Below are 27,436 nucleotides of genomic sequence, written 5' to 3'. Positions count from 1 at the left end.
GCGCATGTAGTTTATTTTGTTTTCATTTTTTTCCCTTACTAAACAAGTCCCCTGGATCTCAAAGTAGACATAGTGAGAAGAAAAGAGTTTATTTAAAACTGCCGTCTGCATTGATTTTAATAAAAAAGATCAACCACTGGGCAATATTGGAATGATTCCTATGGAACAATAATTATCAAGCAACATAAGAACTAAATATGCTTTCTTTTTTTTTTTTTAAGATTTTACTTATTTATTTGACAGAGAGAGAAAGTGAGAGAGCACAAGCAGCGCGGAGCAGTAGAGGGAGAGGGAGAAGCAGAATCCCCGCTGAGCGGGAAGCCCAGCTCAGTGCTCTATTCCAGGACCCTGAGATCATGACCTGAGCTGAAGGCAGACACTCAACCATCGGAGCCACCCAGGCACCCCAAGAACTAAATATGATTTTGGGTTNTAAGATTTTACTTATTTATTTGACAGAGAGAGAAAGTGAGAGAGCACAAGCAGCGGGGAGCAGTAGAGGGAGAGGGAGAAGCAGAATCCCCGCTGAGCGGGAAGCCCAGCTCAGTGCTCTATTCCAGGACCCTGAGATCATGACCTGAGCTGAAGGCAGACACTCAACCATCGGAGCCACCCAGGCACCCCAAGAACTAAATATGATTTTGGGTTTCCTCAAGCTTNCCAAGCTTGGTTGATAGTGTATTCTGGAGTTGGGACTCTTCTTCCCAAATACAAAAGAAATTTCCTTCTCTCAGTGCCTATTTTCATTAGGAATTAGATCTTTTTTTGAACTCAGGGCTCTATCTGCCAGCATTCTTAGGAATTCAACAGTATATGATCACTCATCTGAAATACTCAAGCAATTCTAAATTATTTATCCTTCTGGAAAAAGCCAAACTTTATATGCTTTGAAATGAACCTCCTAAGCAATGCCTGGCTAGAATTCATGCTGTGTGAACCTGGATGAAAATCCTACAAGTAACATGGGAAAATACTTCATTAATATTTCAGACAACAAAAAAATACAAATGCTTTTTTTTCCCCCTCAAGTGTTATAACGGGAGGAAAATGTTCTTGCTGAAAACTTGTCAGCAAAATTTAAGATTCTATATCATTCCTACTCTAGTTTTTTTAAAAAGTGAAAACCAGTCTTTCTGATATAGAGAGAGGCAGTTAAAGGTGCAGATCTTATCTGAAAGACCAACCCCTTACAAAGACCCTATTTAAATATAATTTGAAAACTGAAACAGACAAAANTTGAAACAGACAAAAAAACCCCACCCAACTACCACGTTACACGTGAAATCTATAGCGGAAAACAGTTCTCTATGTACAGTTTTCAGAATTCAGACACTCGCCATTTGTCAAAACTTTTCAGGGTTAATTTAACTTATGAGTTACAAATTATGTATTACAAAACTTGTTTTATTGCAGATTCACTTCTAATTGATTTGTAACTAAACAAAATGACCATCTTTACATTCCTAACAGCTGCCAAGAGGAAAATAAAAAGAAAGGTATATAATGAGTCCTCACGGTGATTCTCTAGGACGACACACAGGACTCTGAATATAGCGGTACTCACAGCTATGATTTATTATAGTGAAAGGATGCAAAGCAAAATCAGAAAAGGGAAAAGATACATAAGGCAAAGTCTGGAGGAAACTAAGCAGAAGCTTCTAAGAGCCCTCTCCTGGTGGAGTCACATGGGGTGTGCTTAATTTCCCCAGCTGTGAGTTGTGATGACATGTGTGAAATGTCCACCAGAGAAGCAACATTAGAGACTCAGCACCTAGGGTTTGTACTGGAAGCTGGTCACACACGCATCTTCTCCCTTACATGTACCAAAATTACAGCTCCCTGAAACAAGCAAGTAGTAGCATAAACCATGTTCTTTGCCAAGTTGAGGGACAGTGAGCCAGCCATTCTTATCAGAAAATGCTGGATACTTTCCCAGATGAAGGGTCAAGCTTGCAAGTAGATCTTTCTAAGGATGGTTGTCTCATCGAGTCTGCTATGTTAACCATTATTTTTGCACATTTCTTTTCGAATTCTAGTTCAAGTATATATGCTGTGTTTATTCACTTCAATATCCCTTCTAGTTTACTCTTCACTCCTAAAGTGATCTTTTTCTTGAATACACAGTTCATTCTTCAATCCTATCATCTCATTTCGAAGCTTTCCTATTTCTCATTCTCATTTGTTCTTTCACCCCCAGTATCATTTCCTTAATGTCTTTTAGCTCATTTTGAAGAGGCAGGTTACAGTTTCTATTTCATTTGTGGGCATCTTTCCGGCATGCATTCATTTTCTGTAAGGACGTTATCCGGCTCCTTATTGTGTTTCTTCTTATAATTTTGTATAAGATTTGAATTTGGTTCTTTTTCTTTTAATTATAAGTGAAATTAATTTTCTGGAAGCTTTAGAACACAGGCATTGTTCTGGATAGCTGCTGTGACCTCACACATCTCCTTCTCCTGTTGTTTATGTGTGATGTTCAATTATGGTACCTGACTTCTGTTTTCACTCATAAAAGATTAAATGCACGAGAACTGCCGTCTAACCATAAACGATTAGAAAACTGGACAAAANCAGGGAAACAAACTGAGGGCTTCAGAGGGGAGGGGGGTTGGGGTTTGGGATAGGCCGGTGATGGGTGATATTCTTTTTCAAAATTCTTAAAGCTATTCTTCGGCCCTTGAGTTTTCATAAAATTTTAGGATCAGTTTGTCAGTTTCTGCAAAAAAAACCAAGCTGGGATTTTGATACAATTATACTGACTCTGTAGGTCAATTTGGGGAATACTGCGATCTTAGTTAAGATTAAGTCTGCTGATCCACTAACCTAGGAAGCCTTTCCACTTATTCAGGTCTTCTTTTAATTTCTTTCAACAGTGTTCTATAGTTTTCAGAATACAGATTTTCTATTTCTTTGGTTAAGTGAATTAAATATTTTATTCTTTTTGATGCTATTGTAAATGAAATTCTTTTCTTATTTTCATTTTTGGATTCNGCATGAGGTCGGGGCAAGAACCACAAGAAAACACTAGGTCAAACAATAACCAATGTTCACACAGGGACTTGTATTGGAAAAAACAAGCAAGCAAGCAAACAAACAAACACTATTGTTTCCACCACTGAATGCTCTAACACCCTTGTTGGAAATCAATTGATAAAACATGAATAGTTTATTTCTGGACTCTCAATTCTATTTCACTCATCTGTAGGTCCGTCCTTAGGCCAGTGCCACACTGTCTCGGCTAATGCTGCCTTGCAGCTAGTTTTCAAACAGGAATGTGAACCTTCTAATTTTGTTATCTTTTTTTTTTAATAATAATTTTTTATTATGTTATGTTAGTTACCATACAGTATATCCTTAGCTTTTGATGTAATGCTCCATGATTCATTATTTGCGTATAACACCCAGTGCACCATGCAATACATGCCCTCCTTAATACCCATGAGAGACTGTGGACTCAGGGAAACAAACTGAGGGCTTCAGAGGGGAGGGAGGTTGGGGTTTGGGATAGGCCGGTGATGGGTGATATTCTTTTTCAAAATTCTTAAAGCTATTCTTCGGCCCTTGAGTTTTCATAAAATTTTAGGATCAGTTTGTCAGTTTCTGCAAAAAAAACCAAGCTGGGATTTTGATACAATTATGCTGACTCTGTAGGTCAATTTGGGGAATACTGCGATCTTAGTTAAGATTAAGTCTGCTGAATCCACTAACCTAGGAAGCCTTTCCACTTATTCAGGTCTTCTTTTAATTTCTTTCAACAGTGTTCTATAGTTTTCAGAATACAGGTTTTCTATTTCTTTGGTTAAATGAATTAAATATTTTATTCTTTTTGATGCTATTGTAAATGAAATTTTTTTCTTATTTTCATTTTTGGATTCTTCATTGCAAGGTTATAGATACACAGTTGATTTTGATTTTGGTATATTGATCTCACACCCTGCAACCTCATGAACTCATTTTACATACTTTAATCGTTTTTTCGTGAATTCTTTAGGATTTTCTATACATACTTTCACGTTCACTGCAATAGCAGAATTTTACTTCTTCCTTTACAATCTGGATGCCTTTTACTTTATTTTCTTGCCTAATTGCCTTGACTAGATTTTCTAGGACAATATGCAACAAAAGTGGGAAAACACTGCTTCTTCTTATTCCTGTTCTTAGAGGGGAAGCATTCATTCTTTCCCCCATTAAGTATGATGTTAGAGTCTGAGGTTTTCACTGATGGCCATTATCAGGGTAAGGACATTCCTTTCTAGCTCTAGTTTGTTGACTGTTTTTATCATGAAAGGGAGCTTTAACTGGCTGTTGAGATGCTCCTGTAGTTTTTAATCTCTTATTATACTGATACAATATATTACATTATATATATATTACAATATATTATACTGATACAATATATTACATTAAATGACTTTCAATTTGTTAGACCAAACCTATAGTCCTAGAATAAATCCCATAGTCATAATATATAATCCTTTATATTGTTGGATTCCATTTGCTCGTATTTTTTGAGGGTTTTTATGTCCATATTCATGTTAGTCTGTAGTTTCTTCTCTTGTGGTGTCTTTAATGTAATTTTGGACTATTGAATTTGGGGCTAAATAATTATTTTTTGTAAAGGGATATTCTGTGAATTTTAGGATATTCAGCTGCATCTCTGGTCTCTACCCATTAGAGGTCATCAAAATAATTATAAAATTCACTTTCACTAGTGAAAGTAAACACTCTATGTTATCTTTCTGTTATAATAAGTTTTCTAAGAAAAAGCTCTTACAGTTTCCCTTGGATGGATTTTGTCACTCTTTTCTAAATTTCCAAAACCTATGTGAAGTTCTGACCACAGCAATCTTAATAAAAAGTCCTCTGAAATGACAAAAGCCCTCATTTCCAACACCAACAAAAATGCCAATTTCTTTAAAACTTCATAAATCTGGGAATCAGGCTAATTCTGTCATGATGACTAATATCCCCTACATTCTATTTATTCTATTAAACGATTTTGCTCTGGAACAAACCTACTTAAACTCTCAAGACAAACTTGGAACCTCAAAATCTGACCTAATAAAACCTCAATCCATTCTTGAGAATACCTAAAATATGCATTTTCTCTAATAACCTAAAATTCTATTGTAAAGGCACACTTTTAAATAAATGCATATCAAGATTTTTATGAAATACACAAAAGTTTTTGTGTAAGCATTTGCCATACGAGGCAACTTAGCTTTTCCCCATTAACACAGCTCTTCAAGTAAATCTAATCATACTCATGCTGATGAACTTTTAAAGCAATATAACTGAATTCTAAATACACGAGAACATTGCTATTTTCCAAAGTAATCACTTTGAGCGCAACATGCTTTTTCCAAAATATAACTGTGGAATTACTCTTCTGGAATTATCTTCAAAGTCGAATCACATCCCATCCATATAACATCACTCACATTTCATGTTTAAGCAAAACAACATTACCAGTTTGATCACCACATTTATTCATTAATCTTGGCTCCCAAGGACATTTTGGCAATTTCCAAACAAGTACAATCACAGGATAAAGAATTCCTTCCTTCTTTCCTTTTCTTCCATTAATGCTATATTTACTGACTCCCTGCTTGGTGCTGGGTAAATGCTGGGTGATAAAAATTTATACCATATGAGGACGTTTTACTATAGATATCCATCTTTGTCTCTGGCTGTACGGCAATGACAAGAGAGGATCACCCAACCAGCAGATTAGACACATACTAAGTCAGCAGATTCAGTTCCCTGACCACTGCCCACCACCACCATCAAACACAAAATGAGAAGAGTTCAGCTTCACATAATTTATCAAATTAGGTAACTGAAAAATAAACTAGTTTAATTTCAGTACAAATAAACATATTTTACTATTCAGCATTATTTTTACTTTGAATGTAAGGAGGACACAATAATGTTTTCAGAGTCAAATTCACCTACTTCTATATACATCAGAGCCTGATTTTTTTTTAAAGTTTTTCTATTCCAAAATTAATACTTCATTCCTTGGTGATATAGGAACAGAAACAAGTCTTAATGGGCAAGCTATAGTCACCAATTCTACCTCACTCAGAGGCGCTCCCTATCACGAAGAAGAAAGAAGTCAAATGGTAGTCAGTTCGCCATCCTGTCTTCGTGGGGCTCCAACACAGGCAACCATATGGATCAATACCTGCAATAAGTCTCCTATTATTGGAGCTTGAAGTGCAACCCGATGAGGTATAATACCAGGCTGATACTTTTTAATAAAACATTTCATACTAAAATATATATATAAATATAGTATCCAAGTTAAAAAATAAAACATCAACTAGAATTCCCTTGTGCCATTTCCCTCACCAACCTTCATTGCTTCTCCTCCTTCTCCACTGGAAGAAATCACTCTTCTGTATTTGTTGTTCATCATTTCCATGTAAGTTTTATATCTTCCCTATATATGCATGTATTCGTAAGCAATATTCCTAAGCACTACTTAAACAGTGACTTTTTTACATTTTTCTAACTTCATATAATGGTGTGTACCATGTGTCCTTCAGTAATTTGATTTCTGGCTCAATATAATGTTAATATAATCTTTAAAATATTGATACATGTAACTCCAGTCCATTTATTCTCATTGCTATATAACATTACACTGCATGCATATAACACAATAAATCCACTCTCCTGTTGATGGATATTTAGACTGATTTTAAACAGGACAAAACTGCTTCCAGAGAAACGAGGTTCTGTTCTATCCTAAATACTACGCACAAGGGACCTTTCTTGCACCCTCCCCAACACCCCCAAACCAGTACCACCTCTTTGTACCCCAATTCATGTTCAACCATTTTAGTGAGATAGCACCTCTCTGTCCACCCAACTCTGCACAACAGGAAGAAGCTTACTTATCAAGCATCAAAATGGTAAAGGTTAATTCTTCACAGAGCCAAAGCCCAGGGGCTGGTGAAGGTGAAATACAGAAAGGCAAGGAAATTCTCCCACTACCTTTTATTATTCCACTGGTTTTTAAACTACCATCTTCCTACAATGGCAACTGCGAGTTTTAAATCTCTGAACTCCACAAAGTTAATCGCTCTTTTAAAAAGCTATGTTGGTAGCTATCTTCTTCATCTCCAACTTTATGGTCTATGAAATAAGAACTGAAACCAGGAATAAGAAGTTTTATGAATGCTTTTTAATACCACTTTCTAACTCCACGTAATACTACTTGCCAATTAACTGTGCTTTAGTATTCAGTATATTAAATAGCACAAATTGACAGAATTCATAAGGATTCTATAAATATTTTTATATTAATATTTTTCACATGAACATACCAGTTCTTTCTTGCCCCCAAACAGAATATTCTATCAGGGCACCTGCGTGGCTCAGTCAGTTAAGCGGCCGATTCTTAATTTCTGCTCAGGACATATTCTCAGGATCCTGGGATAGAGCCCCACCATCATGCTCAGTGGAAGTCTGCTTGAGGATTCGCTATTCTCTCTCTCCTTCTCCCTCTGCCCCTCCCCACTGCTTGTGCTCTCTCTAAACTAAATAAATCTTTAAAAAATACATTCTATCAATAGTAGGTGAACTTGTCTGAGTACAGTACTTACCAAATTCAATATAAGAAATACTTTTATAGACTGAATTATGGAGAGAATGAATTACACTCTAAGGCTGGACTTATTATATTCAGTCATCTGGTTTAATGTTGACACACAGTAGAAAACAGAAGATAACTTTCTGTCAGCCAACAGTCAAAGAAAAAGGCAGTAATGTCAAATTTCTCAGATGCTCTTATTTCTAAATGAACCCATGTGAACTTCAAGCCAAAAGAAAACAAGAATTTCTTTTTAAAGGAAATTTTTTCAATTTAACTCTAGCCCTTTTTTTAATTTTTGAGAAATCACTTACTTGGGCTTGGAAAGCACCTTTTCCAAGTTAAATTCTTTGAGGTATCTTATTATGGCAGCCAAAGAGCAAATCACAGGCTTCTCCAAGTTAATGATGCCAGAAAAACTTTGAGAAGCTAAAAAACAGAATATACAGTTTCATTAAAGTTATTGCTGACCATTATTAAAAACAAACTTTAAGCTAAGTGGAACTTAAGTTTATGGTTACTGAAATAATAATTTAGACAATACCTCCTAAAATTGCCTTTTGGAAAAATGTAGAAGATTACAAGTACCTAGGTCATGGAAAAATGGGCATTTTCTGATGGTGAAATAAACCCTTTTTTGGAGAGCAAGAGAACAACTTTTTCAAATATAAAATGCCCATCCCCTTTGATCCAGAAGTACTCTAAAATGCATGTCGAAGATGTGTATACAAGGAAGTGAGCTGAAAAACCTTTTGTAATAGTAAAATCTACAGACAACCTAAGTGAACATCAGGAGAGTAATAGTTAAATAAATTTTGGTAAGTCCAGATTATTTTGCATCTACTGACAGCAATGACTTACAGCTTTCTGTACAGACCCAGAAAACTCTCCACAATATACTGCTGAGTGTGGGTGAAAAAAAGTTGTACAATCATTCTTATCTCTCAGCAGGAATACTGCTTACCATTTGGTCTCCCAGCTTCATCCCTGTGCCCTACAGGGTATTCTCAACAGAGCAGCCAAAAGAATCCTTTTAAAAATGTACATCAGACCATTAGACTACTTTGCTTATAAAAATCCTCCAACATCCCCAACTCACTGAGAGAAGCAGCCCAAGTCCTGACAGGGGTCTTTAAGGCCCTACAACCTGCCTTCCAGTTCCCCTTTATCTCTGAGCTCACCTCCTCATTCTCTCCCTTACTTTGTTCTAGCACCCAGGCTCCGTTTATTCCTTAAACATGCCAGGCACTTAGATATGTCGTACTTACTGGTGTCTCTGACGAAAACACTGTTCCTTCACCTGTGTGTATGGCTTTACCCCAACACTCCTTCAGTCTTCATTCAAATCTTTGCTCAAGTGCCATTTTCTCAGTGAGGCCTTACTTCACCACCCTATTCAAAAGTTCTCCCACTTCCCTGCCTTATTTTCTTCATAATACTTACCACTTTCAAACACACTAACTTATTTTTTTGTATGTATCTTCCCCTTTGAATGTGAACTCCAGCAGGGCAGGAATCTTTGTCTTTTTTATTCCTTATTGTATGCGTGATGCCTTGCATAATAGGCAGTCAATAAAAATTAGTTGAAAGAATAAATCCAAGTTATATGATATATAGAATTATATATGTATACTTATTTGTATGGATTTGTACCTATAAAAACTCTTAGAGATTTGGGGGGAGGGACTTTTTTTTCCTTACGCACAGCTCTGTTTGGACCTTTTTTTGCAACAGTCATTTACTACTTTCAGAAATTAAAAAATTACAAAATATCCTCTATACATCAGTGATACTAAGTACATTAATTTCTATTGTGGCTTTTTACAAAACCAAGGTGTAAAGAAAGAGTTAACAAAACTCTTCCCCCTTCTGAGAATTTCACCTTTAACTTTGTAGCTCTTTTCCCCAGGAAACCTGATAAAAATGAAGTGCCAATGTGTTATGAGGTAACATTGTATATGGTAAGAATGACCTGAAACTAGTAAACTGCATCTGAACTAAGAAGAATTATAAACACCTAATTCTAGAGATGTTGGCCTTCTCTGAGTACATGGACTCTATGCCTGGGTAGATTCTGACGAGTATCTCCTGTCTTTGCAGCCAAATTGTCACTTGGCAGGGGGTGAAGGTGGGGGGAAACCGTTTGCACAACGACTTATGCTCGCTCTCAAGGGCTCTACCAGGCTACAAACCCTGTGGACTATTCCCACTAACAGGAACAAGTGCCCCCCACTGGCAAGCTGGTTTCCTATCCCATACACTTCTAAATGAATGTGATGTCAAAGTGGCTTATGGTAGTCTTGTCTTTACTTGAGCGTAAGACAACAATCCCTTGGTGACATCGCAGACTGTGTCAGAATGGGTTACCCTCTCAGACACTCGATTCAATTGGACACCATGAGATTAAAAGGGATGGGGACAGAAATGCTAACAAGACATTGGTGCCTGTGAGGGAGCCAAGGGGAGACTGATCTATCTATGGTCTAACGGTGAAAGCCTTGCTGCATACGAAAGATATACAAATGAACCTTAACAGAGTAAGCTGGACCAGCGGGAAGGAGGGATACAGACTAAGTCAAGCACTGATACCTGGTTGAGGACATGGAGATTAGATGGTGACTTAACATATTAATACCTGTCATTAATGTTCTGGATTTAAATTATGGTAAGCAATCTAACAAAATACTAGCCTTTATCAGGAGATTTATCCAAATACTCTATTAAATTGCAAAGAAAATAATGAGCCATTTTGTAAGAGAGGCAAAAACGAAGGTTGGCCTGTAACTTACACTCTAATGAATATGTCAAAAACATCAAGTTACTAGATGGTCATAACTACAAAGGAAGAAGATGCAAGGTGCTTTTGATGAGTGCAAGAAAAGTGAACTCTTGCCTCTACTTTTGCCAGTTATTTATTGGTAACTGCCTAGTTTTCATTAAATTGAAAGTCAAACTTGCACCTTTATCCAAATCACAACTCAGTTAATTTGAGGACATTAAGGCTAACACATACAAAATATTTACCTTGGATGTCAACTGCATCTTTTGCATAAAACTCTGTAACTGCCTGGAAAGCATGGCTGTAATCAAAATACATGTTATCCATCCTTTCTACTCGAATTCTGTCATCCCGCACACTAAAAGAAAAAAAAATGAAGATTTCAAAGATAATTATTCAGAATCTTGAACTATCTATATTTAGGCCTTGGCCTGCCCAAAAAAAGAAATTCATTCTTTATTCTCCCCCAAGTTGAAAAAAAAAGATTTCAAATTTCCTTGTCAAAAGGCCCCATTTCATAAAAGGTCCCATTTCATAAAATATAATTACTTTTACCACTGTGATTATCAAGAACTCACTGAAATTAAGGTCAATTACTTTGATAAATACAAAAGGGAGAAAACTGGAAAAGCATCATTTTAATTTAATCACATCATTTGTTTAATAAGTACCCTACCCATAAAATACATCTTTCTCTGAAATGGCATCTTTTTGCTAAATCCACTTCTTCCACAGTCCCCACTGAAACGTAGTAAATTCCCCCAGGTCAAATCTCACTCTCTAAAGTAGTTCTACAGTCTCTTTAAAATTGAATGCATGAGCGCGCGTGCGCGCCTGTGTGAGATTAAGTAAGTATATAAACAAAACCGTATCATCCATGCTGGGTAGTATGTTTTCTCTCTCATTTTCTGTCTCACTTGGCTCCCCATTCCCCCTGCCCCCTCTCCTTTCCTATGACCTCACTCCCAACCCATGTTAACAGCCCAGAACGAATCCTTATTTTTTTTTCATGTTCATATGTTCGTACACAAGCATATATCACATACATATATATGTATATATATACACACACACACACACTCATACATGTCCTTGTTTTATAGAAATGGGATGACTTCATACAAACTTTTCTGCATCTTATTTTCTTCATAAACAGTAACTCTTGGAAATTCCTCCACATAAAGTGATCTACCCACAACTAATTGTTTTTAATGGCTGAAAAATATTTCATAGTATGTAAAAGCGGTAATTTATTCAACCATTTCTTTATTATTGGATATTCACTTGATGTTAACACCTGTTGCATGTTGCTTTAGAACATTTTTATCTAAAAAAATAGAACATTACATTAAATAATTAATAAAACACTGCACACACCCCTCATCAANTCCCTCATCAGTCATATTCATCTCTACCATCTGAAAAAGTAAACACTATCTCTAATTTGGTGTATAGTATTACTACATATGTATTTATACTTTGCAATGTACTTTAGCACCTTTATACAACATGCTGTTTTATTTCATGTTTTAAACTTTACGTAAGTGGTACTTTATTACACCCATCCTCCTATACCTTGCTTTTGCACTCAGTATTATAAGATTTATACGTGAAAACAGATAAGCCTCTCTTAATTTTCAAGTACTGCTAAGTATTTCATTACTTATGTTTTTTAGTGAATTTTTAAGATGCTTTTCAAGTTAAATTCACCTGAATTTATTTTGGGGGATGGTATGAAGTTAGAAATAGTCTGACTTTCCATATGATTATCACTTAAAGATCAAAGCACCATCTATAGAACATTCCATCTTTTCCTACCACTTCATACTGCTGCCTCCAATGCATATCATATTTCTACATATGTGTGACTTTGTTACTGGCTTCTCTATCCTGTGCCACTGTTCTTTTTGTATATCTCTGTATTGGGACTACAGTATCGTAATGCCCATGGTTTGGTATCAGTATCTGTGGCCAGGCCCCCACACCTTGCTTTTCAAGACTGTCTTGACTACTCATGGGCCTTTGGCTTTCTTTATAAATTTCAGGTTCATCTTGTCAAATTAATAAAAACCTAATATTATTAGGATTTTGACTGGATATAAGTGAATTAATTTGGAGAAAAATAACTTAATAAATCAAGATATCCTATTGCTAAAGATAGTACAATTTTTCTTTTATATGTAATAATATTCTTTAATTTTCTCCATGTTTTATATTCCTTGGTTGTACTCCCTCTTAGGTATATTATAAACTAATACTACTGTGAAGGGAAACATATTCACTAGAGGGTTATCATGGTATACAGAACCTNGTCTTTTATATGTAATAATATTCTTTAATTTTCTCCATGTTTTATATTCCTTGGTTGTACTCCCTCTTGGGTATATTATAAACTAATACTACTGTGAAGGGAAACATATTCACTAGAGGGTTATCATGGTATACAGAACCTATCGATTTATATATGTAGCAACTGGACTGAATACTCCAATTTCTTGTGTTGTATTGTCTGTGTATGCATTAATATCACCTGGGGAAGAAAAGGTATTTTTATCTCTCCCTCACAATTTCTATTCTTCTTTTCTTGTTCCTATCTCATTACACTACTGGCTAAGACCTTTGGGTTGTGTTGAACAAAGGTAATGTTAACAGGCATCCTTTGTCTTCTCACTGACAATAATAGGGAGGCTTCTACAGTTTTACTCTCAAGCATGAGGCTTGCTATAGGTTTTGGAATAAATGACATACTGGCCTAAGGTTTGGTAAGTTTCCCAGTTTGGGGGGGGAATCTTTAGTCATAAAGGATGACTGAATCTTAACCTAATGTTGTTTCTACTTGTGTTAAAATGATCACATGGCTTTTATCTCACTTAATTTCTTAATATATTATTCATATTTTCTGATGCTGAATAATCCTGGGATATATCATACTTGTCATGATGTTTTCTGTTGCTTAAAGTTATGAGCTTAATTTCTTAGTGTTTTGTTTTGTTTCCCCAGAAAATCTGTGCCAGCATACCTAGCTCCAAAGGCTTTTTCTGTTCTACTAGAAGACGAGGCTAGCATAAGCTGATTCAGGAAGAAATCTAAGAGGGAGGATTTTCTCCCATCTGTAGTGCTAAAGAAGGATTTTTTCACCTTAATCCACCAGAGAGAGAGTATCAGACTAACTATTACAAATCTCTTATCAATTTTTATCTTCCTGTAGACTCCCTTAATACCTGGATTTTTAGAAGCCTGTAGCAAAGTTATTATTTAGCAACTCAAAAAGCAGTGAGTGACCTTACATGAGCTCCACAGTGATTTTGTACAAATTCCTAGAATGAACACAAGAGGCAGCTGGTTACTCAATTACTGTTCTAATTAACGTTTTGTTTGATAAGCAGATAAGGATTTAGAAACCCATTAAATTTGATAAAAATGGACTTGTCAGTTATCCTTGAGGCTTTCATGGAAGCCTTACAAGAGCGTTAAACTCATCCTTCCACAATCTGTATATTGAACATCTTCATGCAAACATTTTTCCCACAAACTGGTTGGAGTTATAAAATCTGTGTTTTGCCAGATTTCTTAATTGAAGAAAGTTATGGTAAATTAAATCACTATCTTTGAAACAAATGTCTACTTGAAACACTGTGTACATAATGAGTAATATCCAACCAGAAATTTGTCAAACTGGATTTTAGTAAAACTTCTACATGAACCACAGAACTGTCCATCTTGCTTTCCTGAAACTAGTCATGGAAGACCTGCATCCGAATCGCCAGCAACATACATTAAAAGCATAGATCCCACGCCCTAAATGTGTTAAATCTGAATTCACAGGAGTTAAGGGAGAGGGGGTATTTTCATTTTCAACAGGGTTTTCAGAATGATTCATGGGCAAAATGCAGACTGAAATCAGTAGTCTGCAGGAACGATACTGCAGTCCCTGCAGGACCAGAGTACAAGGAGGAAATGGAAATCTTCTCCAATAGTCTATGTTTCAGCTGCTCTGTCAGAGGAGGACAGTAAGCACCTTTCCACCAAAAAAATTAAGGAAGTCAACTGTGGTCACGTAACTGACCTGAGGCTAAAAAATTTTAAAACACCCTCCCTTTCCCACTCTCTACAGAGGCTGTTTGTGGCCTGGGCTGAAGCCTCCTGAATGGAAAGGAGGCTGAACAGAGTCTATGCTCCTCCCTGGGCCTGGCCAGGGTGGTGACTCCCCTTCTGTGCTGGATGGGACTGTGGTCAAAACAGGAGTCTCAGTCATTACAAGGGGTATGTGAAGCTGGACTGTTTTAAATTAAAACTTCTAATTTTAAAAAATCCTTTTCATATGTAACATGCCTTTCTGTTGCCAAATACATTGTTTTGGAAAAATTAAATGGTGATAAAACTCTCAACAAGTATGGAACCCACACTAAAATAAAGGAACTTCAGACCCAATAATATCTTTTAATGTCAACTTGAACATAAAACTGATGACTCTCTGGTGCTGAGTAACAGACCACCTACAAAGATCTTGATCTAACGTTCAATTGTGACCAAACAAATGTCAGCTGACCAATTTTATGATCTATGCTAACTTTAGAAACCATAATTTTTATAGACAAAAAGAGCCTTGTAAAAGCTGACAATCTGCTATAGGAAAACTCACAAAGCCTCTTCTGACAGCGTTCTTACTGATAATAAAAATACTGATTGAGTTCCAAGCTTCCTTGCTGAGTGATTAATTCTCTCCTCTGAGGATAAAATCCAAGAGAGATCCAAAGTGAATAAAACAGGCCATGTAATAGAGTTACAATGTCTCTATATTAGAATTAGTATGAGATTCATTAATTTTATCACCACGTATAGTAAGGATCTATAGGAAGACTAATATTAAGAGCATTATGCGAAATTAAAATTACGATGACAACCATTACCGGACAAATATCAGAATAACTAGCCACAAAAACAGCAAGGAAAAAGGCCACATAAAGATTCTTCACAAGATATAAAAACAGAATAAAATGATATGGACAAACTAATATCAAATATATCTGCCCAAACAACAAATGTAAATGGGGGTCAACTTACTTATTAAAAGAGAGCTGATCTCAGATTGGATTACAAAGGGGGAAAAAAACCTCTGTGCTACAAACAAGAGTAAAACTTACAAGAAAGTAATTCAGAAAGGTTAGAAATAGTGCACCGGGGTGGCTCAGTCGTTAAGCGTCTGCCTTCAGCTCAGGTCATGATCCCAGGGTCCTCGGATCAAGTCCCACATCAGGGTCCCTGCTCAGCGGGAAGTCTGCTTCTCCCTCTTCTACTACCCCTGTTTGTGTTCCCTCTCTCACTGTCTTTCTTTCTCTGTCAAATAAATAAATAAAACTCTTTAAAAAAAAAAAGGTTCTTCATAAGAACTAGGATGATCGGTAGGGGAAGAAAGGGATAAAGAAAAGGGGGGTAATCAGAAGGGGGAATGAAACATGAGAGACTATGGACTCTGAGAAACAAACTGAAGACTTCAGAGGGGAGGGGGTGGGGGAATGGGATAGACTGGTGATGGGTAGTAAGGAGGGCACGTATTGCATGGTGCACTGGGTGTTATGCGCAACTAATGAAGCATCGAACTTTACATCGGAATCCGGGGATGTACTGTATGGAGATTAACATAATATAATAAAAAAAATCATTAAAAAAAAAAAGGTTNTAAAAAAAAATCATTAAAAAAAAAAAAGGTTCTAGACTAAAAAAAAAAAGGTTAAAAATAAAAGGATAGCTGAAAAAATAACTTGTCTAGATGGATATACTAGTGAAATGTAAATAAAAAGAAAGTACTGAACTAGATTTTATTATCAGGGAAGACAGAATTCAGGACAAAAAGCATTAAATAAGAAAAAAGAGGTGCTTCATACTAATAAAAAGGATGAGATGAAAGTCTTTTCACTCCACATCCTTAAGATACCCTTACATTTTTGAACCACTAAAATATACTACCTCTTCAAAAAATAAAATTGTTTATTAGAAAAGAGAAAGAGAAGGAAAGAATAGATTACAGAATTTATGCAGGAGCTGCCAGGAGATGTTCATCCATTTCCCTGGACTTGAACCTGGGAGTCTGGGAGTCCAGGAGTACAGGGACCAAGTGGCTGGAGCCATCCTGCCACCTTGTGGAACATGAGAGGAACGTTAACACAAGGAGGAGAGACAAAGGAGAAGAGATCCTAAGTCCAGCCACACCTGATTCTAGCCTACCTTCTAGCTTTTCACTTACATGAAATTCACTTACACGAATTCAAAAAATTCAGTAAGAACTCACTGCAAAATGAGGGATTTTCAAAATGACAAAAGTAACCTTTTACTGCCCAGAGAAGGAAGTAGACACAATGACACAGACAGCTTCTAAGAAAGTTGGCAACCTCTCCCCAAGTCCACATGGCCAACAGGGAACCGAGGCAAGGAAGACCCAAAGTTTGATTTTAGCTGGTAAGTCTGCTTTAGATGAGACAGGCAGAGTACAAGTCGGAGACCAGGAGGACACTCCTCCCAGGACTAAAAACTAAAAGGAGATTTAGGGCCCCTGCAGGATTAGAGAGCAGAGGTAAACACACCAGACCCAGCCACAGAAGACTGGCTTATTGGGGAGTGAGAGTGAGGATTGAGAAATTCCTCCCTCCCTGTGCAAGCTCCTTGAGTTCTCAGAACAGAGGCCCAAGGTCCAGGAACTAAACAAGTCCGTATGCAAGGTGGCTGTGCCCTTCAGAAGAAGAGAAGTGTGAAAAGGTTTTACCTTAATGTAAGAAGTCTGTACTGGGAAATTCATGTCTTTCTAAAACTTTCTCTAGCTTTTTCTCAACTTTTGGTTTTACGTTTTCTTCTTTTATAGTGATTGTTACTTTTTTTTTCCCTTTAAGATAAAGCTGCATCAGAAAGTCACCAATCTGTCTTGGCAAACCTGACAGAAGAGTACTTCTCTCCGCAATGAGGTGAGGAAAACTAGGAGGATTAGAGTACTCGGAACTTGGGAAACCAAAGGGAAAGGGAAGCATGAAGGGGGAGGGAATGGAAGCAGAAAAACCCTAAAGGCCTCAAGAAGCCATTTATTTCTGCCCAGAGTCATGACCTCCCAGCTCATCTCCTCTGACCCTGGAAATCTCTAAAGATGAATTCTCTTGAACAACATTTTATTTATTTTTTTTAAAGATTTTATTTATTTATTTGACAGAGAGAGAGACAGCCAGAGAGAGAGGGAACACAAGCAGGGGGAGTGGGAGAGGAAGAAGCAGGCTCATAGCAGAGGAGCCTGACGTGGGGCTCGATCCCAGAACGCCGGGATCACGCCCTGAGCCGAAGGCAGACGCTTAACGACTGAGCCACCCTCTTGAACAACATTTTAAAACCTCCATCCTTGCTTAAACTTTCACCTCATCGCAGACATGGGTCTTTTTTTTTTTTTTAAAGATTTTATTTATTTATTTGACAGAGATAGAGACCGCCAGCGAGAGAGGGAACACAAGCAGGGGGAGTGGGAGAGGAAGAAGCAGGCTCATAGCAGAGGAGCCTGACGTGGGGGCTCGATCCCACAACGCTGGGATCACGCCCTGAGCCGAAGGCAGATGCTTAACCGCTGTGCCACCCAGGCGCCCCTGGACATGGGTCTTTTTAACACCCATCTCCACATACCATACCCCAGCCGTTTGCGCACATTCTCATACAGAAATGGGCCAAGACTCACCTCTTCTAAGACGCTTTCCCAGAAGAAGAACCTCATGCTAGGAAAGCCTGTGCTTTCTACCAGACACATGGACTGCGGTTTGTAAAGTAATAGCTTTAGAAATAAAGCCACTTTGTTTTAAACACACATGCTTTTTGTTAGAAACTTTACTGCCAGAGATAGAAATACAAACTGCAATGTGCATTATAAAGGAATGAAAATTTCATGAAATACTAACCAAAACAGTATGTCAACTATGCTATAAAACATGACTCCTTTTTAAGTCCAGAAACAGCGGTGAAGGAAGGGAATGGTTGCTTCCTTGCGTGTTTTTCCTGAGAGGCCATATAACATAGTGGTTGAAAGCATGTGCTTCAGAGCCAGGAAGCCTGGACCAAATCCCAGTCCTGCTACTTACCAATTGTAGAACCCTAGACCTGACATCTCTCTGCCTCAGCTTCCTCATCTATAAAATCTGTATTAAAAGAACAGCAGCTCCCTCACAGGGTGTTTGTGCAGATCAAATCAGTCAGTAAATATAAAGTGCTTAGAACAGTGTCTAAAATATATTGTCAGCTACTGCTACTATCACCGCTACTTAAGAATGAGAGAAAGGAGTAGTCGTGTACTCAAAGGAAAAGGGATAAAAGGGAGAGAGCTTTAGAACAGATGTAATTGGGCAGGATAGCCACAAAGTAAAAAACATGTCAGCAGGAAGGAATATTCTCCGTAGCTACCAAGAGCACCTTTTTCACTCCAAGGGAACAGAGGTGAAGAGGGGAAAAGCTCATGTGTGATTTCAGAAACCACTGGACCTCCCCCCCCAAAACCATCTCACCCATTTCTGATGCTTGAAAGGGTTTTAAATAGTGCAAAGCATTTTCAGGTCACAAGAAACAAGCTATTCTACACTTAAATGGCAGCCTTCAAAGACAAGAAAACAAAAAGGTGTAGAAAGTCTTACCTATACTCAGGTTATTTTTTAAAGTTAAACATAAGAAAAATTAACAACAGGGGCGCCTGGGTAGCGCAGTCGTTAGGCATCTGCCTTCAGCTCAGGGCGTGATCCCGGAGTTCCGGGATCAAGTCCCACATCGGGCTCCTCCGCTGGGAGCCTGCTTCTTCTTCTCCCACTCCCCCTGCTTGTGTTCCCTCTCTCGCTGGCTGTCTATCTCTGTCAAATAAATAAATAAAAAATCTTAAAAAAAAAAAGAAAAAGAAAAAGAAAAATTAACAACAGAAGTTACTAAGTTCTAAAATTGATTACTAAAGACTGTACCAATTGTGCAATACTTATTGATGTGCTTTCCCGGATGTTCCACAAGCGCCTTAGCTTCATTTTTCTCACACAAGACAAAGACACATGTGCATACTCGCGGTCGTCTATTTTATATTCACCTCTAATTGGGTCTATTAGGGAGAAGCTGGCAGAGTGGGTTTCTAGAGCTCCCATCCCATCCACTCTAAGTCTCTAAAATGGAAATAACTTTTGAGACCAAAAAACAAAACGAAGCACCACACTTTTTAAAATGACATTCTAGAAAGTTACTGTCTAAAATATCTACTTTAAGAACGTAAATATCTAGGTCACTTTTCAAAGTTAAATTCAAAATAAAGCCTTTGGCAGCAACGTAATTCAATGTGGATAGAAGAGTCTTTTCAGCTACTGATATGAAAACAAGTGGTAACTACGTGGAAAAAAGGAACTCCAATCCCTATACTCATACTATGCCCCAAAATTAAGTCAAAATACTTAACAGAGCCAAAAGTAAAAGTTAAAACTAAAAAACTTATAGCAGAAAACATAAAAAAATCTTCATAACCTTGAAATAGGCAAAGATTCCTTAGGTCACAAAAAGCACTAACCGTAAAAGAAGAAATTGACAAACATGATTTTCATCAAAAATAAAACCATCTGTTTTTCTAAAGTCATCAAGAAAATTAAAAGGCAAGCTACAGACTGGGAGAAAATATTCATTATACATATACCTAACAAAGGATTTTTATTCAGAATGCAGAAAGAACTCTAATTCTTTTTTTTTTTTTAAAGATTTTATTTATTTATTCGACAGAGATAGAGACAGCCAGCGAGAGAGGGAACACAAGCAGGGGGAGTGGGAGAGGAAGAAGCAGGCTCACAGCAGAGGAGCCTGATGTGGGGCTCGATCCCACAATGCCAGGATCACTCCCTGAGCCGAAGGCAGATGCTCAACCGCTGTGCCACTCAGGTGCCCCAAGAATTCTAATTCTTATAGCTCAATCAGAAAAGCAATCCAATTTCTTTAAATGGGCAAATAATAAGAATAATAATATACGAATAGTCAGTAAGTACATGAAAACACTGGTCATCAAAAAAAAAAAAAATTAAACCCAAATGAGTCACCACTTCATACTAACTATAACAGTTAAATTTAAAAGACTGGCAATACTAAGAGTTGGCAAAGATACAGAGCAGCTACAACTTTCATCCCTGCTGGTGGGAGTATATAACTGGGGAACTACTTTGAAAAATAGTTGGGCTGTCTCCTAGATAGTCAAGTACATATTTACCATACAGTCCAGCAATTCCACTCCCCTAGGTATTCACCCAAAAGAAAAACATGTCCATAAAAAAACTAGTACACAAATGTTCTTGGCAGCTTTACCAAACATAAGCAAAACCACAAATGTTCAGCAAGTGAATGGATGAATATATTTTGGTATACTCATACAAAGCAATATTACTGAACAATTTTAAAAAACCTACTGATACACAGCAACATGGGTGAATTTCATAGGCATTATGCTAAAAGAAGCTGGACATAAAAGTACATGATTCCACTGATGTGAAATTCTAAGACAGCCTAATCGGATCAGTCTTCATGTAGACTAGGACGACGAGGCGGGGAGCAAATGACTGCAAACAGGCATAGGGAACTTTCTGGGAATATGGAAATGCTCTACATCTTAATTGGGGGGCATTTATATTGATGTATATATTTTTCAAAATTGATTTGACTCATACACTCAAAATGTGTAAATCTTATTGCATGTAAATTATACTTGATTAAAGTTTATTAAAAATAAATATTTTATAATTTATAACTGAATATATAATTTATAACTGAAAATTTTCTACTAAAAAACTGAACAATTACACTAACAAATTCCTGTGCAAATGTGTTTTTTTTTTTTTTTGGTCAAGGTTTATTTACTTATTAGAAAGAGAGTGAAAAAGAAAGAGAGAGCTCGTTAGCCTGGGGAGGGGCAGAGGGAGAGAATCTCAAGCAGATTCCGTGCTAAGTACAGAGCCCAAAGTGGGGCTCCATCTCATGACCCTGAGATCATGACCTGAGCTGAAATCAAGAAACGGACTGACTGAGCCACCCAGGCACCCCTCAAATACATATTTCAAATACATTTCTGGGGTAAGATTCTAGTACTTATTCAGCAAAAAGCAATGGTATGGAGAAGTACCTCGCTCTGAAAGAAAAATATTTAACTTCAAAAAGTACATCCAAATTTACATGCTTTAAGATGATCATAATTTAAATATTATCCACTATTTTTTATCATTTTTATTATGTTAGTCACCATACAGTATATCCGTAGTTTTTGATGTAGTGCTCCATGATTCATTATTTGCATATAACACCCAGTGCACCATGAAATATGTGCCACTATTTTGTATACAATCATCTAACACAAGGTAGACCATTTTTAAAAAATAATTTATGCTTCCTGTGCTTAAAAAATATGTTTTTAATCACAAATATCACAAAATCATTACATGACATTGTATTTGCCTTTGAGAAAAAGCAAAAAAAAAAAAAAAAAAACCAACAAAAAGCAAAAAAAACCCTACTTTCCTCAGAACTCTATAGTCTTACATAATCCTGAACATGACTATCAGCATTAAAACATTCTCAGATCAGTGGAAATTCATCTCATTTTTTCATGCATGATTAAAAGCATTTTCTCAGCAACAGACACAAAACCAAGACTATTTCACTCAGATCATATGCCTTTTGAGTTCACTAACAAGCTCAAGCCTGTCTCAGACAACCTAAAATAAGTAATCTTCCTAAACTGTTTTTCTCTATAAATACTAACTCTGATATTATGCCCAGAAAGAGCTGTTAAAAACAAAACAAAACAAAACAAAAACAAAATCAACAAACTGACTATCTGGAATTCATAATACAATGAATAAAAAATTATAAACAAATAATACGTCAGTTAACTGGTGTTTCCTTTTTCACTCAAGTCAACAAATCTTCACTGTGTAAATACAACAGGAACAAACACAGAAAAAAGAAAAAAGTTCCCTGACCTGTATTACAGGTTGAATTCTGTCCCCTTAAAAATTCATATGTGGAAAACCTAGCCACCAGCACCTCAGAATGTGACCTTATTTGGAAATAAGGTCCTTACAGAGATAATCAAGTTAAAGTGAGGTCCACAGGCTGGGCCTTAGTTCAGTACGACTAGTGCCCTTACAAAAAAGCAAAATTTGGACATAAAGACATACACAGAAAAAAAACAATAGAAAGAAACAGAGGAAAAAGTTAACTGTCTATAAGCCAAGGAAAGAAGCCTGGAAGATCCTTCCCTCACAGCCCTTGGAAGAAGCCAACCCTGGTGACACCGAGACTGAGGACTTCTGTCCTCCAGAACTTCGAAACAATACATTTTGTTTATTAAGCCACCCAGTCTGTGATACTTTGTTGCGGCAACCCTAGCAAACTAATTTACTCCAGTAAATGGCTCAGCATGTATTTAGAGAGGCTTATAAACAAATCACAGGAATACCAAACAGATTGAGAGAAATGCTGTGGAGGTATCTGCCAAGTTCAAGAGTGTAAATATTCCCACCATGGCTGGTTTTAAGCTACCAGTGCTTTAACCACCTGACAGCAAATTCCTGGAAATACAACAATCCATCCTCAAAGCTACTACAAGCCAGCTCTGGCAAGACCAAAAATGCAGGCATCAGTATTTAACACCCTCAGGAAGTTCCAATTACAGCCAAGGTTAGACCGACAACTAAAAATTGCAGGGCAGCTTCATAAAAGCAGTAAGACTGTTAGGATACAGAAAATTTTAAGATAGATGTGGGAAAAACACACTGCACAATCTAAGAATAGCTTAAGAATGGTAGAAAAATAAATGATGAATGAAAAATAAGAGCTAATATTTACTGAATACCATGTTCTAAGGACTGCTTTCAGCCCATTACATGTATTAACTAATTTAATCCTCCCTACAACTTTATGAGGTACTCGTATTGCTATACACCTGTTTTTGAATAAGGAAACTGAGCCACAATAATGTTAAGATCCACAGCTAAAAAGTGAGGAAGCTGGGATTCAAATGCAGGGTGTCCGGTGCCAGAGTCAGCACCCAGACCACTGCTCTGCACCATCTGTCACTGTATCTGACATGCTGAGAACATGCCAAGAGCCTGGTGGAGCTAAGGCCCAGAGACAGGGACAAGAGACCAGGAAGAAGTATGCCATTCTTCTGGCCTCAGGTATAGGTTACCTTATACAAGTGATGGGTTTGCATATCAAACTCTTGTAAAATGAATCAATTTAACCATCCTGTATGACTTGTTATTTAAATGCATCAAATCAAATTAGAATTTGAAAATAACTAAAAGTCTGCAAGTGAAAATCTAAAATAAAATCACCATTTCCTATCTGTCTTGTGTCTAATTCCTGATTTTTACATATTAAGGACTGCTTACTGGGCAAAAAGCACCTGTAATCACTCAGGAGCAATCAGCATGGCCTAGAGCCTCTGAGGTTAAAAGCAGGAAAATCATACAGACTCCCTAAGCCATTAAGAGAATTCCAGGGGCACTTGGGTGGCTCAGTAGGTTAAGCGTCTGCCTTCAGCTCAGGTCATGATCCTGGGGTCCTGGGATCAAGCCCCGTGTTGGGGTCCCTGCTCAATGAGGAGCCTGCTTCTCCCTCTCCCTCTGCCCCTCCCCCTGCTCATGCTCTCTCTCTAGCTCTCTCAAATAAAGAAAAATCTTTAAAAACAGAGAGAATTCCCGAAGATGAGGCTGCACTCACTAAGCTCCCTGAGCGCAGGCAAGCAGAAAAAGCATAAATTTTCCACTTTTGAAGTTAGAATAAAGACACCCACAAACAGTTCACATCACCACAGCACCAGGGAACTAATGAATTCCACTGTTGTTGTCTACATTTAGCCAGCATTTAATGCTGGAATCATACTTTTAAAAAAATCACTCTGCATCTATGTGTTTGCAGAGCACTGTAAAAGATAGCACTTTGACAGAGGTAGTATTTTACTATATAGGATAATGACAGGAGTGAATAAAACACATTCTCCCTGAAGTAAAATCTTTGCACTGTTAGTAGAGAAAGAAAGATACAGTGGAAGGAAATATACAAGCAGGAAGCAAGACAGAAGCTTCTCTCCTTCTAAGAGCGTATGCTTCAATGTGCACAGGCCCAAGGAACTAACCTAAGGAAGCCCTTTCCTCACAGAACGTTAAGGAGAGGCTAAGCTCTGTCTCTCTGTAGCAATAAGTAGGTGGGAAGGAGGCAGAATATGACAATCAACCCGCAGGCCAAGCTGTTCTCACTGTTCTCTGGAAGATAGTAGAAATAGGATTTCATTATGTACGGGTGGGCAATCTCTTGTCTTACTCAATTCAATCACCCACAGATAAACTTTGTGACATCTGGGGGCTGAAAGTTAAGAGTTATATAAAAAACTGTAAAGTATACTTACCTATAAGGTAATTCATACATAAATGATACCCTGACTTAGCAACTAGAAACTGCTCAGACTTAAAAAGGGCAGTTATCACTTGATCAAGCACTTCCAAACTTCCAATATTTCAGTCAGAACCACAACTAATATTTATATTCCTATTTGCAAGAAAAGTTATGTCCACTTGAACAGTATTAAATACCTGTCATTTTCCAGTTACTCTGAAAAATGAGGAAGAAGAAACTCATTATCCAAGAAAGAGACAGCAGCATGACTTAATTCCTGAAAATAGCTACCCATGAACAAAAGGTTAAGAACATTTTGTGTCATTATCCAGAACCCACACATAATGATAGTGCATTACTCTGCTACTGTAACAAACTACTACAAACTTGTGGCTTAAAACAACAGACACTTATTATCTCACAGTTAGGTCAGAATACTGACACTGGTCTCACTGGGCAGGGCTATGCTCCTTTCTGCACATTCCAGGTGAAAATCGGGTTCCTCATCTTTTCCAGTTTCTAGAGGCAGGCTATGTTCCCTTGGCTCATGGCATCTTCTCTGTCTCAAAGCCAGGGTTTTGTGTCAAATACTCACATCACACATCACTCTGACCCCTCTACCTCCCTCTTCTACATTTAAAGGACTCCTGTGATTAACTGGGCCCACCTGGATAATTCAGGGCACTCTCGCCACCTTAAAGTTATTTGCGTAGCAACCTTAAATCCCCCTTACCATGTAACCTGACATGTGCACAGGTTCCAGGAATTGGGACATGGATATCTTTGCGTGGGCCATCATTCTGCCTTCCACAAAGAGACAGATACACATATACATATATACATAACTGTTACTTGACCACTAATGCCTGTTTCCACATTTATAAAAATTTATAGTTTATACAATATATAGTTACTATATAATGGTAGTAACTAATTCAAAGGGCTATTGTGAAGATTACATGAGCTAATAACAGTAGTGATCAGAGAATATACCTAATACATAGGAAGAGATTCATTAACTTTTTTTTTTTTTTTTTTTTTTTAAATTTTTTTTTTTNTCATCTTTGTTTACACTCTTCTCTCACTGTGGAATGCTGTTCCCAGCACTGTCTAGTTAAGTGCTACCTATCAGTCTAGGCCCTCTCTTACATAAAGTTTCCCTACACTCTGTACAACTGCATTGTCTGATACATAGCAACTCATCACATGTGGCTGGCTACTGAGCCCCTGAAATGTCGCTAGTCAGAACAGAGATGCGCTGCTCACTGTAAAACACATACTAGATTTTGAAAACTTAGTGTGTAAAAAGGAATGTAAAGAATTAGTGTATAAAAAAGAAAGTTAAAAAATTACATGTTGGAATGACTGGACAAAAAAAAATTACATGCTGGACATGCTGAATTACATAAATATACTATCAAAATTAAATTCATTTGTCTCTTTTATTTTTTAATATGGCTACCAGAAAAATTAAAATTACATATGTGTATTTAATGGTATTGTAATAACAGTATCACATGGTGACAGATGGTAGCTCCACTTGTGGTCAGCAAAGCATAATGTATAGACTTGTGGAATCACTATGTTGTACACCTGAAACTAATGTAACGTTGTGTATCAACTACACTTCCATAAGAAAATAAACAATGTAACAAGTGACTCACATTTGTGGATAACATTATACATCTACCAAGTAGCGCTGCCCGAGTCTCTCCCTCTCATGTACTCCAGCAGTGTTCACATGCTGCATCAGTCTGCTCTGCATTGGAGCCATCTGTGTATATGCTGGCTCCCCAAACAGATTAGTAGCCCTTACCAGGCAAAGGTAATGGATCTTTCCATCTCAATGAGATTCGTGATAATTATACAATAAATGTTTGTGAAGCTGAATGAAAAGGGAAACATTCAGTTAATGTGTTATTTGTATACATTATTTTACCGTTAACAGAAATGACCAGAAGTCAATATGTCACGCTTTGAAGCAACTTTTTCTTGGGTTAAAGACAGGATTAGGATGTATAGCAAATGGAAAAGGTTTCATTAAACTTAGCTTATTACATACAACACATTCATCAATCTTCCACTCTATACTATCCTAACTCATTCTTTAAAGTGGTCGTTGCAGCCCATAAAATTGTTTTCATGATTCACTAATGACTTGTGACCATAGTTCAAAAAGCACTGCCATGATGGGTCAGGTGCAGGCCTTCCTGGGTAGACACAAAGCACCTAACGACACGCACCTGATGTCAATGGCCCCACTCGGTAAGGACTAATCCTGTGGATGGTCACGGTCCAACATGGCCATCAGGGAAGGAATACAGATCCACTCATGCATTCCCCTCTCTGCCAGCCTTCCTATCAAGGTTGAGGCAACCCAGCATAACTACATGGTGTGTTCAGGGTTCACATCCACTCCCGTGAGATACCGAGCCCAGCTTAGTCTGACCAAGAAGAGTTGGTCAGAGCTGAAGGTACAAAAAGAAAGAGTCCAAGATAACACTGAGGGAAAGAGTCCCAAGAACTTTTCAGTTTTCTAAATTGTTGGGGTGTATGAGAGCTCCCAACAAACCTGAGGAAACATCGTCAACCTCAGTATTATGTATATTAAGTCAAATTATATATGAAATTAAATACCAAAC

The 27,436-nt window shown here is 37.4% G+C and overlaps 1 protein-coding gene across 6 annotated transcripts in view; it reads right to left on the bottom strand.

The window, feature by feature from the left end:
- The window catches only part of MSH3 (mutS homolog 3), a 180,774-nt gene that overhangs the window by 115,683 nt on the left and 37,655 nt on the right, over positions 1 to 27,436 (bottom strand). For all 6 annotated transcript variants that reach the window (XR_004624118.1, XM_034656443.1, XM_034656445.1 and 3 more), the window contains exons 9-10: positions 10,625 to 10,737; positions 7,915 to 8,029 (exon numbers count right to left, since the gene is read on the bottom strand). Coding sequence is in view for 5 of the 6 variants with exons in the window: in XM_034656443.1 (XP_034512334.1) it covers positions 7,915 to 8,029; positions 10,625 to 10,737 (228 nt within the window). In the remaining variant the exon portion in view is untranslated. The remainder of the gene's footprint in view (positions 1 to 7,914; positions 8,030 to 10,624; positions 10,738 to 27,436) is intronic.

Source organism: Ailuropoda melanoleuca, chromosome 3, assembly GCF_002007445.2.
Source record: "Ailuropoda melanoleuca isolate Jingjing chromosome 3, ASM200744v2, whole genome shotgun sequence".
NCBI lineage: Eukaryota > Metazoa > Chordata > Mammalia > Carnivora > Ursidae > Ailuropoda > Ailuropoda melanoleuca.
Note: the sequence above shows the minus strand (reverse complement) of the source record. Positions and strands in the feature narration are given on the sequence as shown.